Source organism: Salmo trutta, chromosome 14 (assembly GCF_901001165.1).
Source record: "Salmo trutta chromosome 14, fSalTru1.1, whole genome shotgun sequence".
Lineage (NCBI taxonomy): Eukaryota > Metazoa > Chordata > Actinopteri > Salmoniformes > Salmonidae > Salmo > Salmo trutta.
In genome coordinates, this window is record NC_042970.1 from 54,548,764 (window position 1) to 54,564,872 (window position 16,109).

Consider the following 16,109-nt stretch of genomic DNA (forward strand, 5'->3'; position numbering starts at 1 on the left):
GGCACCAACTCCATATTAATGCACATGATTTTAGAAGGAGATGTTTGAAAAGAGCAGGTGTCCACATACTGTATATTACACACACACTACATGACGAAAAGTATGTATATGATAGTAGGTATAAACAGTATATGAATAGCAAAAGGTGTACAGCAGTAGTTATACGGTATGAGCCTTGACTAGAATACAGAATCTACATATGAAGTAGGTAAAACAGTATGTAAAAATTGTCAAAGTGACCACTGTTCAATGACTATGTACATTACCTTCAGAAAGTATTCATACCCCTTGACTTATTCAAAATGTTGTTTTACAGCCTGAATTCAAAATGTATTAAATATATTTTTCCACCCATCTAAACACAATACACCATAAAAACAAGGTGAATTTTTTCGTTGGTGATATTTTAGCAAATTAATTGAAAATTAAATACAGAAAAATATACATTCATATAAGCATTTAACACACCCGAGTCAATACTTTGTAGAATCACCTTTGACGGCGATTAGTCTTTAAGAGCTTCGCGCATCTGGATTGTACAATATTTGCCTATTATTCTTTCAAAAATTCTTCAAGCTCTCAAGTTGATTGCTGATCATTGCTAAAAAGACATTTTCAAATCTTGCCATAGATTTTCCAGCTGATTTAAGTCAAAACTGTAACTACGCCACCCAGGAAGATTCACTGTCGTCTTGGTAAGCAACTCCAGATTTGGACTTGTGTTTTAGGTTATTGTCCTACTGTTACATGCACCGAATACAACAAGTGTAGACTTTACTGTGAAATGCTTACTTACAAGCCATTAACCAACAGTGCAGTTCAAGGTGAGTTAAGTAGACTAAAATAAAAAATAACACCATGAGAATAACAATAACGAGGCTATGTACAGGGGGCACCGGTACCGACAAATACATTCTCCCAACTTTAGCTCTTCATTGTACGTGTATAAATCATTATAATTTAAATATTACGTTTTGAGTTAACATTGAGGGGAGGGGATTCTTCACACTTTTTTCACCTAACAGCAGGATCAGCACCATCTAGTGGTTAGAACCTGATATTATCAGGTTGTATGATAGGTCTATGTCCCAACAACTTCAATTACACATTTTTCTGAAAAGGGAAAAATAAACAGCACCAAATTCACTGAGAATACATTACATAGGTTAAATAAATATTTATCGAAGCCGCAGTGTCATACTATTTGTCAAACCATAGAGAACATATACTGTATACTTGCTGTTGGGTGGGCTTGGTATGGGGTCTGGGAGGTCCGTGGCTGGCTTTTGAACATTTATTTTGATTCTTCACGTCTTAATCATTGTTAAGAAGAGGTTTGGTCAAATTCAGACGTTGGGTACTATATTTGCTGAATATTATATGATTCCTATAAATTAAATGGCCAATTTGGGTGCAATCAATTAATTTCAAAGAGGTCAAATTGTCTTTGAACAAAATAATGTTGGAGGAATGCTTATCTTTATCTGTTTCTAACTACAGAAACCATTTCAGAACAATTTGAGATGGTGGGTGTCATAGCTTGCTGAAATCACATGGAATGACCCAAAATGCTATTGAAATGTCCTTTGCCATCGCACGCATGTTGATTTTGTACAGTCACAACAGACGTGGTCAGGACAAGCAGGTTGAAATATAAAAACGAACTATGAACCAACAATATTAATTTGGGGACAGGTCGAAACATTATGAAGTATTCATGGACATTTAGCTAGCTAGCTTGCCATTGCTAGCTATTTTGTCCTGGGATAAAAACATTGGGTTGTTATTTTACCTGAAATGTACAAGGTCCTTTTATCTTTTGCTGGATCTTTGTAGAATTTTGAGCCATTTTCAGTCACACAAAATCGTGTGTTCTCTACTCCGACAATTCATCCACAGATAAAAGGGGAAACATAGTTTCTAGTAAAATCTCCTTGTTCAGTCTCCTTCTTCTGTGGATTTTATATGGCGGTTGGCAACCAACTTTACGGTGCATTACTGCAACCAACTGGACTGGAATGTGGACCTTTCAATCACCCACATGGGTATATGCTCCTAAAAACCAATGAGGAGATGGAAGAGGCGGGACTTACAGTGCGTCAAGCATCTAAAAGAGAACCAAGTTCTATTTTAGCGCCTAGCTACGCAGACGATCGTTGACGCGCAAGCAGTTTGAATGAAATTATTGAATAACATATGTGTAAATGTATTTTGCAACACTCGCGCATGCAAGGAGACCGGTGTGGTCAGCATGTAAGAGTTTCCTGCACCAGTGAGCTCGGGACAGACACAGCTGTAGGCTATCTGCGCAAGGGATAAGTAGTAATCAGGTAGGCCTATTTTATGACATTACCATTGGATCAGAGCATGACATTTTTCACATTTATATGCCTACACTTGCGTGCAAGCCAGGTAGCCTATAAGCCTACTTCTATGCCTGGGATGCAAACTGGTGAGTGCCCAAAAAGGTGACTTTTTTTTTTTGCACTGAAACATGCAAAAAAAAAATCCCTGCTAGGGGGAAATGCAGGTTCTAACTAATTAAACAAAGAATATGATCTACATGATCCATGTCTGTGCGTAAAAGAAAGTGGTTAATGTGAACCTAACACACAGCTAAATAAATGTAAGAAAGCAATCCAATGTTAAAAACAATACAATAATACTGTAGTTGGCCATGACAGCCTCTATAATAGAGTGCTTGTAACCACACACACTATGGGAAAAAAACATCTTAAAGTAGAAATAGAATGAAACAAACAGGCATTCTATTTTTGCTCTATTATAGTGCCCACTATAGTAGACATCGATCAAGTGCACAAGACTACATGTGTGCAAAAATAACAATCACTGACTAACATTTTTTATAATCCCCCCTCACTCTCACACAGGTGTTACTGTCAAGTTCAACACAACAAAAACAATATCTTTAGGCTACACATTATTACATTGCACACTTTCTGCCCGTGGACATCTGTTCTACAATGTGCCAGCAGAGCATGATACCCTTTGAGTACACCTGGCATACCCCTTTTTATCTATGTACTGAAAAAAATTAGAAAGAGGGAAAGTGTGTGGTGTTCCTTTCACCTCTATAGTGGCATCCAGCTTAAGCCAGGCCCAGCTCCAGCTACACTTGATCCCTGAATCCACTTGTTTAACAAGCAATGCCTCATTTTCATCTAATTCTCTCATTCTGAAAGTTAACCACATACTGTAAAGAGAAAACATTAGTTACGATAGTGGTTAGTTCGTTAGCTAGTTAACATTTCACACGGATTGCCAGGGTCCAGTAAGCAACTAACGAGTTAACTTGAGGAACAGCAAGGAGTCGTATACCAGTTAATACTATAGCGAATTGGTTAGGTTACTAATGGCTTTATTAGCAAGCTAATTTTCATACTATAAACTAAATTATTTGATCAGATGAGTTGGATAATGTTGCTCAACATTTCTCTGGCTAGCTAACGGAGAATTCGATCCAGCTAGCAAGATACTTAATGCTAATACTTGTTCCACCACACTTTCTTCCTCAACTCAAACTTTCCAAATGCCAGTTGTTTTTCAGTTACAGCTCATGATGTATGCTTCATCACCTTCTCACCCCCGTCTCCGTGGTCAGGCTTCTCACCTCACCTCTTCGTTATCGTTCAGGGGACGCACTACTGTAACTGGCAATCTGCCTTTCCAGAGCGAGCGCTGATGCTGTAACTAGCAAGTTGGTTGTCTCTTCTTTCTATAGTCACGTGCTGCGCTGCATTCTGTTGTTATGTGAACAATTGGCTGAGCCTTGGATACAGCCAGTATTGCTCCAAACGCAGATCACTCGTTCGCTTACAGCCAGTAGTGACCCCCCCCCCCCAAATGTTTCTCATCGGATCTACACGAATCACGTAGGTCACCTATTTTGGATTCAAAATGGTGAATGTTGCCAGAAGGTGACATCCCTGCTATGCGTAATCAGGTGCGCGTCCTTACTCAATATTGACAGGAACACTCCAAACAAAAGACAATGACTAAAGGGACAAAACTCGTAAACAGAATGAAATAAACCCAAATATGTTTCTCACATTTGTAGGATTGGTTTTGCGCTCTGCAACCAACGTGTCAACTCCGAACAATGAAAACGGTAAAATACTGGAATAATAATATATTGAAACCATTCACATAAATTACCGTAACCAAACAAACATTGTAGATGACAAATTATAGGAATTAACGGTAAATGTACTACTGGTAAAATATATAATGGGGAATTGATAGACACAAACAATCAAACGCAAACAATTCACACAATGAAGTTATCAAACAATGAACGTGCACAAATTGGCAGGAGAGCGCGGATTTCGGAGAGAGACGTGCATCTTAGCAATACACCTCTTCTTCTTGGACTGTGCCATCCCCATGGCCTCCGCAATGGATTAGTTCACTGAGCGTGCCATAAAAAAGATATATATTTGCTACTGCTGGATAAAAAAAATATATATCTCAGTGGACCAATAGCCTATCGACCAAACAATCGACCAGTCGACTAGTTGAACATGGACGTACACACACATGGCTTGTGTGTGTGCACTCAAACACACAATCAAAAATACAAACAAATAAACAAACAAGTAAAATGACATGAACACATGCACAAACATTATACACACACTAATATCCTCTCTTTCTTTTGGTCACTCTTTTCCCAGAACCGAATAACCCAAATAAATTCTAACTTCCAAAAAAAAGTCTCCCCAGTCTGGCATTCTGGCCAGCTTCAGACAACAAAGGACATGCATGTTAGTGCCTATTCCCCTAGGGCTGGGGGCAAGGGAGCAGGGGTAGAGGGAGGCAGGGGGGGGGTGACTGGATGGGAATGGAGCCCGGAACTACACTGATAACAACTGAAGGGGGTGGGGAGATAAAGCATTATACAGCTCGGAGCTCGATCTGCTTACTTGTGGACCCTTATTCCCTGTACTGTACACAGGCAAGTCCTCACAGGGGCCCAATGGTACCCACAGATAGAGCCGTAGGGGGAGAACTGAAGGGAGTTAAATAATCTGATAGTCTTGATAAGTAGGGTCTGTGGTCAGGACTCACTTTATGATTTTTCCCCTGTGTTGCTGGCAGGTTTTGCCAGGTCTTGTGTCTTCCACCTCATTTCCAATGCAAATGGATGCCGGTTGGCTAGCTAGCTCACGCACAGCCGGTGTGTCAGAGCAGATGAGCAAGGACTTCAAAGGGAAGAGTTCTGTGTTTTTTCAATGACTGGGCAGTGAGTGGTACTGATGAGATCATTGGTTTTGGCTGCGGCCTAGTTCGGTAACCGATGGAGATAGGGTTAGGTGGGTGGGGATGGTGTACACACAGGGTTATGGAGAGTGACTAAAATAATCTTACCCTGCAATTACTGTACATGCAGGATCCGGGGAGGGAGGTATGAGGGGAGGGAGGTAAATTTGAAGGTATGAGCAAATAGTAGACTCCCAAAGTTACATTCCTTCAACCTGAGTCAGAGATCTTGACTCCTGGTAACAGTTATGATATAATATAGAAATGAGGGTTTGATTAAAAATGGTTTCACATGAGCAGTCACACAAGCTCTGGAATGAAATGGTGCAACACTCTTACTTTCACCCTGGCCTAAGTTCAGAAAGTATTGTACCTCCCCATTTCACATCTCTGTTTCAAAGTGTTTTCGTCCATTCCATGCCACTGGATGTTGCTTCATTAGGGTAATTATAATTAAACCCTCCATTAGGCCTCTGTAACCAGAATAGGTCACTTTCTACTTGCTCCTAATGAGGAAATAATATTCCTCCATTTACAAAAGAACAACATGTGTAGAAGGCATAAGAACTAATGGTAGCCTAACCATTAACAGGTTACTAGCCACCTCAAAAAATTCCAAACTAACCACTTTGTCATTTCATTGAAGTAATTGTGTTGGATTAACGGTTCATTTTATCCAATTCTAAAATAATCTTAAAGGAAAGACTAAATGGCATAATCAACCAACCATTGTAATGTTTGCACCTGACTGAAAAAGAATGGAAAAAGGAGAATAGCACTGTGTGGGAACAAGTGATAGAGAGAAAGAAGAGTGAAGGAGGGAGGGAGTTACTGAACAAAACCTGTATCCTGTCCAAAGGAATATTCCTCATGCTCTCTTGAATTAGTAGCAGATTTGATTGTCTGTTTTCTTGGGTATGAGGAGGGGAGGAGTTGGGGTGGGGGGGAGGGGGTGCGATGTGCGCTAGACTTTCCTGGGTGGTCCGTCTTGTCACTGCCTAGGCCTGTTCTATGCCGGCCAGACGGTTACAAATCATATATCGTTTGTTCTTCAAAACAAGTAAATAGGAAGTGCTATTCCAATAAACATAAAATGGTGGGGATTGTGTTAGCAGCACTGAAAAGAAGGTGCCTGATAGTTGAAATAACGCTTAGGATGACAATAGCTTCAGTATTCTATTTCTCACAGGACTGTACCCTATTTAGTACATTTTTAGTGTACCCTATGCAAGAATAAAAAGTTGTTCGGTATACAAAAATGTGTCATAATTGGGGAATGCCTTGAATGACAGGATGTCATAATTTAGCCTTTTCATGTAGTAGGAATTCACTGTACACTTTTCAGTAAGAGAATCACCCTTTTTAGACCAACAATTCAATGCAACCAGAAATGGGGACGAGTGTAAGAGCAAAAGTGAACAAATGGTGGTCGATAACATGATGGAGCAATAGAACATTTCCTTAATATGGATGAACAGATGCATGTCGGCCGTGTGTGTAACTGTAGTATGTAGGAGCTTACCGCATACATTATACATTAACAGTATGTTCTAAGTAGTAGGCTATATGTAGTACAAGGTAAATACTTTTAGTATGAGAAATCCGACACAGCCATTGGGGTGACGTTCCCCACGAGACACTGAAATGTATTTAGCCAGCATTTAAGAGATTTACAGCATGACAAGAAACACACCAAAATAGACCTAGTGGTTTCCAAAAACAGAAAGCAATGAAGGACAGTCTTTGTTGCTCACCCAAGTCCAATTTGATCACAATCAAGACTGTACTTCACAATAAGAAAGAGCAGAATAGATTTTAATTTAAAATCACCTCAACCTCTAAGCTGCTGCACTCTGATTCCAACAAATCTGCCAACCTGCAGATGTGCTCTGTTCTCTAAAGAATGACAGTTACCTGAAATGCAGACCTACGAGAGCTAGTCAGACTGACCCTCTCCTTACCAACAAAAAGGGAGCAGAGAAACAAGAGAAAGCATGAACAAACACCTCTTTGGGGGAATATGGGCTCCTGTGCAGATTGCTCAACTGAAGACCTGCTAAGACAGGGAGAGAGAGAAAATGGTGTCGAACGCAGAACATTCCACGGTCTGTGGTTGGTTATGTTCCCCGATGCCTGTTTTCCAAACTGTCTTCAGAGTAAGGATGCAGGAAAATTAAGTTGTGTGCCAGACTCCCAGCCTGGCTCACAGGTGTATGTGTGTGTAGGTGCACTGTGTGAATTCCCCTTTCAAAATAAAAGCCCTTGCTCTTAAAAACAGTATACAACCCTAACTGCAAATGGAATTAGAGCAGGCACAATACTAGGCCTATTTAAAAATGACATTCTTTAGCGACAAATGATTAGGCCCATCTTGACTGCACTGGATCCCTCCGTTCTTCAAACTTTTGTGTGAATAGCAAGAATATGGACAGAACCCACACCGTATCATATTATTCGTTATCAAATGTTACAATTGATTGAGAAATGAATTCCCCATGGAAATTAGTGAGACAACCATCCCTTGCCCAAGGCCCTTCCTTGTTTCCAATCCTTCTGAGAATTTAAGGTTGAATTAATGTTTGTAAGCCTCATTAGCTTTGGCGAGACTGACTGCTCTGTTGGTTTTACACCTCCAAGGCATTATTTTGACGTATACACCAAACTGCTATTAGTTAGTTGGTTGTAGAGCAGTGTTTACTGTGGCTTATACCCCGGATAGCATTGACATGCCTATTAGATTGTTTTCACATTGACAATAGCAAAGGGACATTTGAGAGGTTCTCAAGAGGTATCAATTCTCGAGAGACAATACTGTTGTATAAAGTTGCAAAATTATAACGTCTCAAGAGCTACCTACGGAGGTTGTGCACGACACTCTCACAACAATTGCCCCCCTTCCGAGCAGGGTAGTGTATTGTCTTCATTGAGCTCAACACTCCTACAGTATAAATGATAATTGCAGAGCAATGTCTTTGAAACAGCTGAAATGTACAGACATTTTGGTTATATTTGAGACTTGTTTTATTGAGTTTTTACCTGAAATTGCAGTAACAGCCTGTTACATTCTGAAATTGTCACAGTAGCTGCCGCCTGCCGGCTGCATTGAGCTTACGTAAATCTATGGAAGCCCATTTCTCTCAACAGTTTTTTTTAATGTCAATACTATAATAAAAAAATGATAATAGATCATACAAATCTGGAACCAGATTTTTTCTAATCAGGACACATGTTTTTTTTTTTTTAAACTCCTGGAAAAACTCCTGGCCATAGGGAGGATGAAAACAAAAACCCTGTTAAACAAATCATGAGGTGAATCAGTCAAAATAACAGTACTTTGTCCCTCTTTCAACGCTTGTGTAAATATTTTTTTATTAAATCAAATGAAATAGTAATGGAGTCTTTTTGTAGACACTTACAGAAGCTAACTCCGCAATGGCTCGTTGGGCAAAGCCTATGGAGAAATTGTTTGTTTTGGATAAACACCAAAAATAAGGTCTGCAGTAAACCAAGGCTTAGATCTTAAACATTTTGTTTTATGAGAATCTCATCAGTTAATATTACTACTTGTTTTTATTACATAAATGCATCAAAATTCACAAGTAAAAAAGGTTGCAGCCTGAAACAAACAATATAACATCCTTGCATTTTCCTTCGAGCTGGGAAGCAGAAAGCTCACTAAGCTAACTAGCTTTTTGGCGGACTGTAGCGTAGACTAATTTGCGTGGTCGACATAGTGACGTGAAAAAATTTATGATTAATGCTGTAGTTCCATTTCTCTGACAGTTAGCGACTCGTTAGCAACTGACATTTTGAGCACATAATGGCTTCATAATTCATAAAAGTCATGTTAACTGACTAATATTATCTCATAGAACAAAATGAAACATATAAGATCTCCTAAGCCTGTGTTAACCTCAGACCTTATTTTTGGCATATATCCCAAAACTCCATTCCTTTCCCTATTAATTTCGCCCATAGGAATGCTCAATGAACTAGAGGTAGAAAATGCTAACTCATATTTTATTATGGGTGGTGGGAAAGGGCTTCCATATACAACAGCTCAAGTCTCCACTGAATTATACCCAAGTTTTCAGTCACAATTTGATTTTACCACATATAGCCTAATGAGTTGCATGATATTGATACAAATTATTGGTTGGTTGTAATGTTAAAAAGGTAAGTCTACTGTACTTGTATATTCGTACTTGAGGGGTAATCGTTCATTTTGATATGCTAACATTACTTGATGGCATGTTGTTAGCTTTAGCTAGCAGTAACTCTGTGCTTTGGTCTTGAAGTAAAAATGTGTACAGACAAAGAAAAAAAATGTATTGACATGCTTGTGAATTGTTGTATTATTCAAGAGATAAATATGGTTTTGTTGCAAAAATTAAGTGTAATATGGTATACGCATGAAGAGTTGCTTGCATAACTTTAGCTAGTAGCTAGGTATGTGAATAGTTTGCTTAGCCTCCTGGCTAGTGGCTACTGTGACATTTACAGTACTTTTGAGCTGTGACGCAAGAACGTATACCGAACCCTCTCTCGGCTCGTGACATTCCCGTCGCTAATGTGAATAGAAAAGTGTATAGTTGAAGTCGGAAGTTTACATACACCTTAGCCAAATCCATTTAAACTCAGTTTTTCACAATTCCTGACATTTAATTCAAGTAAAAATGCCCCGTTTTAGGCCAGTTAGGATCACCACTATATTTTAAGAATGTGAAATGTCAGAATAATAGTAGAGAGAATGATTTATTTCAGCTTTAATTTCTTCCTCACATTCCCAGTGGGTCAGAAGTTTACATACACTCAATTAGTATTTGGTAGCATTGCCTTTAAATTGTTTAAATTGGGTCAAACATTTTGGGTAGCCTTCTACAAGCTTCCCACAATAAGTTGGGTGAATTTTGGCCCATTCCTCCTGACAGAGCTGGTGTAACTGAGTCAGGTTTGTAGGCCTCCTTGCTCACACACGCTTTTTCAGTTCTGCCCACTAATTTTCTATAGGATTGAGGTCAGGGCTTTGTGATGGCCCCTCCAATACCTTGACTTTGTTGTCCTTAAGCCATTTTGTCACAACTTTAGAAGTATGCTTGGGGTCACTGTCCATTTGGAAGACCCATTTGCGACCAAGCTTTAACTTCCTGACTGATGTCTTCAGATGTTGCTTCAATATATCCAAATAATTTTCCTTTCAAGTGATTCCAACTATTTTGTGAAGTGCACCAATCCCTCCTGCAGCAAAGCACCCCCACAACATGATGCTGCCACCACCGTGCTTCACGGTTGGGATGGTGTTCTTCGGCTTGCAAGACTCCCCCTTTTTCCTCAAAACATAACAATGGTCATTATGGCCAAACAGTTCTATTTTTATTTCATCAGACCAGAGGACATTTCTCCAAAAAGTACAATCTTTGCCCCCATGTGCAGTTGCAAACCGTAGTCTGGATTATTTATGGCGGTTTTGGAGCAATGGCTTCTTCCTTGCTAAGCAGCCTTTCAGGTTATGTCGATATAGGACTTGTTTTACTGTGGATATAGATACTTTTGTACCTGTTTCCTCCAGCATCTTCACAAGGTCCTTTGCTGTTGTTCTGGGATTGATTTGCACTTTTCGCACCAAAGTACGTTCATCTCTAGGAGAAAGATTGAGTCTCCTTCCTGAGCAGTATGACGGCTGCGTGGTCCCATACTGTTTGTACAGATGAACGTGGTACATTCAGGCATTTGGAAATTGCTCCCAAGGATGAACCAGACTTGTGGAGGTTTTGGATGATTTCTTTTGATTTTCCCATGATGTCAAGCAAAGAGGCACTGAGTTTGAAGGTAGGCCTTGAAATACATCCACAGGTACACCTCGAATTGACTCAAATGATGTCAATTAGCCTATCAGAAGCTTCTAAAGCCATGACATCATTCTATGGAATTTTCCAAGCTGTTTAAAGGCACAGTCAACTTAGTGTATGTAAACTTCTGACCAACTGGAATTTTGATACAATGAATTATAAGTGAAATAATCTGTCTGTAAACAATTGTTGGAAAAATGACTTAGTAGATGTCCTAACCGACTTTCCAAACTATAGTTTGTTAACAAGAAATGTAGTTTGTTAACAAGAAAGAGTTCTCATGACTCCAACCTAAGTGTATGTAAACTTCTGACTTCAACTGTACGCACATATTATGTAAATATAAATTTCACCCGATAACTCTATTCAGTGAGAATAAGCCCTTAAAAGGCAAACTCATATTTCAGTTAACATTTTGGGGGACAGAGAGAAACAGATTAAAAGAAAACCTAAACCTCTGCCCTTCGTGTTTGTATAATGGGAGAGTATCGTATTACGATTAATTAAAGTATCACACTCGCTATCTCGAGCAGAGTGAAGTCTTTTCTGATTCCTCTTGGAGTCTGTCTTCAAAGCACTTGCTGGGAAGGAACCAGAGCCTCGACAGAATCAAACGATTATCAACAGGAATTCATCACAAACCAAGAAACAATTCAGCCCTCTAGTCTGGGCAGAGAAAAATAGCCATAGAAGGTCACAGCTTTTATCAATGGCATTATTTAGGCTAGATAACTTGGTATAGTGCATCAAACGCTCTTTTCCACCAGTGTTTATTATCATTGCATCGAATAAATAGGGTACATTTTACATTTTTGTCATTTAGCTGACGCTCTTATCCAGAGCTACTCACAGGAGCAATGATGGTTAAACGCCTTGCTCAAGGGCACAGTAACAGTTTTTCATCTAGCCGTCTGGCCTGCTCTGGGATTCAAACCAGCGACCTTTCGGTTATCGCCCAACGCTCTTAACAGTTTAAAGGCTACCTGCCATGAAATTGTTAAGCAGTATTTGGAAGCTTAGAAATATACAGCTTCACTGAAGAAATAGGGGGAAAAGAGGAGCATATGTACTGAATAAGTGCATTGTATAATGTTGTGACAAATATCATCTGAGATTGAGAGGAAGTGTGGGTTGCCGAATATCTTTCATTTCTGTCATCCCATGTAGAACTATACATTCTATTGGCTTTCTGCTCTTTAGAAAACCAGACAGCACCAAATCGAAGCTTGAGATGAGCTCCCCACCACCACCACCCACACAGTCAGATAAGCGTTGAAATTGATTTCAACATATTCTTTTAAATGCTCAGAGATAGAGCATTCCCAAATAGGCTGAGTTTTTGAGTAACAGAGACAAACAAAGTGAATAACCTAATTCTGGCCGTGGTATTTAGATTTTCCATTTATCTGATTTTGAAGCTTTGTCATCCACCACGTCTCATTCTTTCAGTGGGCTGTCTAGACAAAACGCAGTAGCTTCCCAATGTATTTGTTTCTGATAATGGAAACACTTTCAGACATGCACCTTTTACACTTCATTTTCAGTCAAGACTGCCCTACCACAGAGAAACAAAGCACTTCAGACAGGATACAAGTATCATGGGGAAACCAAGATCAGATCACGTTCAAAATTCCATAATTGCACCGGGGGGAAAAAATTGAATTTTGTCTCTTTCCTGGCTAAAAATATTTTTGTGTGGAAAAGAGGAGACTGTATGCAGGAGACATGAGCTCACAGTCCATTACTTTGAGGAATTCAATATGTCCAGATCAGTCTCTCTTTGGGGAAACTCTTTTATCAAACCAGGGAGCATTTCTCGCTCTTTTTTTATCCCCTCCATCTCTAGACAAAACATCATGCAGTTCTTGCAGGCAGAGCTTAGCACGACTGTCATTATAGGAAATTCCACTTTACTCCTAAATGAGTTTGTGACTATGTCGAATCTCTGTTATAACTAAATGACATTTCCGAGTGGATTTAGAAGAGGCGATAATTGTATTAGTATTGTTAATGTCTAATAATTGCCCCTCTACTCTAACTATTTCATAAATAACTATAAATAAACATTTCTATTTGTAACCCTATTTATTGTTTTTTATTAATTCATTATGAACCCCTGGTAGAATAATCAATCTACTGATTTAAATATGTAAAATGTTACTGTGATAAAGAAAGCCTCATGTCACCATTAAATATTTGGCCCACTGTCTGCATGGTATGATCAAGATTTAGGTTTACAAGATCACTCCAATAACCAGATTGAATTAATTTGCTTTCATTGTCCATATACATACACAATACATGTACACGGTTTGTATTATAAAATGTCTTCACTGAGCCACCTTTTATGGAAGTATAATTGACCTTATTTAGAGCCAATTACTGGAAATCAGAGATAACCAGACGTCTGGCCTGCACAAGTCAACTTTGTTATGACGACCAGATAAGCTTTCATTTCATCATGTCAAACCACGGCAGACAGTCTAGACCGTTTTTAGTTGACAAAAATCCCCAAGACAAAAAGTAGCTGTGACATGTTATGGCTGAGAAACGTTGCACATAAAAACCGGGCAGTCAGCCAGACATTTTGCTGAATTGAAAGCAGAAAGATCTTGGATAGATAGCTAAGCTAGCTAGCCTACCAGCCACGCAATAGAAGAAGTCTGCGAGACCTAACAAACAGCTTAGCTTGGTTGACAAGCTTGGTCATTCGAAGTGGGAAAGAAAAGTACAGAAAAGTAGCAGCTTGAACACAACAAAAAGTACTTACTGATCTCCATGCTTTGGAATGAAGTCGAGCGTTTGCAGTTACATGTACAGGATACATTGGTCTGGATGGCCGCTGTACCGTTTATTAGACCCATGAAGTTGAACATTTAAATCTGGAAATGTAGGAGAAAAACGTATCGAAGATCTCTCTCCAGTTCACTTCTCTAGCGCGCGGCGGTGCAGAAATCACATAAAAACGATATTCTCTTTCTTGGTAAATTCTTTGCTGGTGGAAGTCAGGGGTCTAGGGTCACAGTTGCCTTCGTCCACCCCCCCCCTCCCCGGGCCGCAGCCTGCCGTCGGTACTCCAGTATCCCCGATGTTTGTGAACAGCTTGTGCTACTTTGTATCCGTCTGTCTGACGGGCTTCTGAGCTCATTCAAGTCCAAGTCGGCTGAGCTCCTTTTGGGGCGGGGCTTAGAGGCAGACAAGATTACGTCAACACCAGACTTGAACTGGCAAGAGTGACAGGATGTCTGGCCAATCGAATCGCAGTCTGAATGTCAACACAGTTTATTGTAGCCAATCTGCATTGGAAGCTGCATATTAGATTCAGACTGTAATTTTCATTCGTTTTGGAAAAGAAAATCAAACTGAAACACCAGTCATACAATGATTAATTTCATATATTTTAATTTTAGTGTTCAAAAAGAGTAGTAACATGCGCTGTTTCAAGCATATGTACTGCACATGGGTGGGCTTACTGGTCTATAATTAAAATGTTCTTGCATTTAATATTATCTAACGCAGTACATTTTGTACTAACTTTACCACAGCCTCATTTGCTTGTTGTCTACTCTGATGCCAATAGATTAATGCCACCTTCCTGTGTTTGTAACGATGACATAACAATGTCTTGAAAGCCGCATGACTGTTCAGTGATTCAGAGAAAGAATAGCTGTGTCTGAAGGTATATAATAGCCTATATGATTTTCTACAATGTACATACATTTCAGACTATCATTGCAGATCATGTTATTTTTTTTAAAAACATGTCTGTAATAGGTTGCAGGCCTTGTAGGCTACTTGCTCAAGTTAAATATGATGTGTTACTTTAGACTAGAGCAGGTATTCACAAACTGGGGTACGTATTCCCAGGGGTACGCGCAATGCCGTCGGGGTACGCCAAATAAAAATGTGATTTTTTTTCTTCACATTTTCCAACAGAGCTATACATTTGAGTGAGTTTTTTTTCCTTGCCTGAGTAGCCTCGTTTCGCTTTCAAAAATAAAATGTAACCATCTAGTGTTCAGCGAAATAACAACACAATGTCAAATACAGGTAGCCTAGTGAAATAATTAACATCCAGTCACATTAACCGTTACTCTCTCGTGGGAATTCCACTAACAGGCCGTATGTAGCCAAACGTAGCTGCTGCTCATGTTGGTATCTGAACTGGTGGCGCAAAAGCCATGACAGGGAGACATAGTGCAGTGGTAAACGCGTGTGCAAGCAGTTGCTCCCGATGCAACTTGTGTACACTGCAGCATCCACCGAGAGGCTCTTGCTGCCAAGGGAATGCCTGACAGCTTGAAAGACTTTTTGGACACTACAGTGAAAATTGTTAACTTTGTTAAAGCAAGGCCCCTGAACGCTCTTGTATTTTCTGCACTATGCAGCAACCATGTAACGCTTTTACAACATACAGAAGTGCGCTGGTTTTCAAGGGGCAAAGTATTGACAAGTTGTTTTGAATTGAGAGCTTAAAGTTTTTTTTACTGACCATAATTTTCACTTGTCTGACCACTTGCATGATGACGAGTTTCTCACACGACTGGCCTATCTGGGTGATGTTTATTCTCGCCTGAATGATCTGAATCTAGGATTACAGGGACTCTCCGCAACTATATTCAATGTGCGGGACAAAATTGAGACTATGATTAAGAAGTTGGAGTTCTTCTCTGTCTGCATTAACAAGGACAACACATAGGTCTTTCCATCATTGTATGATTTTTTATGTGCAAATGAACTCAAGCTTACGGACAATGTCAAATGTGCTATAGCAAAGCACCTGAGTGAATTGGGTGCGCAATTACACAGCTACTTTCCCGAAACGGATGACACAAACAACTGGATTTGTTATCCCATAAATTGTATTTAAATCAGAAGCCACTGCCAGATTTCTGGATTGGGCTGCGCTCACGAGTATCCTTCCTTGGCAAATCGCGATGTTAAGACACTGATGCCCTTTTGCAACCACATACCTATATG

At 39.6% G+C, this 16,109-nt stretch overlaps 1 protein-coding gene across 3 annotated transcripts in view; it reads right to left on the reverse strand.

Annotated features, from left to right (window-relative positions):
• Positions 1-14,292, reverse strand: part of pmepa1 (prostate transmembrane protein, androgen induced 1) — an 89,789-nt gene extending 75,497 nt beyond the window's left edge. For 2 of the 3 annotated variants that reach the window (XM_029776419.1, XM_029776423.1), the window contains exon 1: positions 13,900-14,292. In XM_029776419.1, coding sequence (XP_029632279.1) covers positions 13,900-14,005 — 106 coding nt within the window. In that variant the 5' untranslated portion in view covers positions 14,006-14,292. The remainder of the gene's footprint in view (positions 1-13,899) is intronic. The other variant, XM_029776418.1, reaches the window with a different exon arrangement.
• Between the last annotated feature and the right edge of the window lie 1,817 nt (positions 14,293-16,109).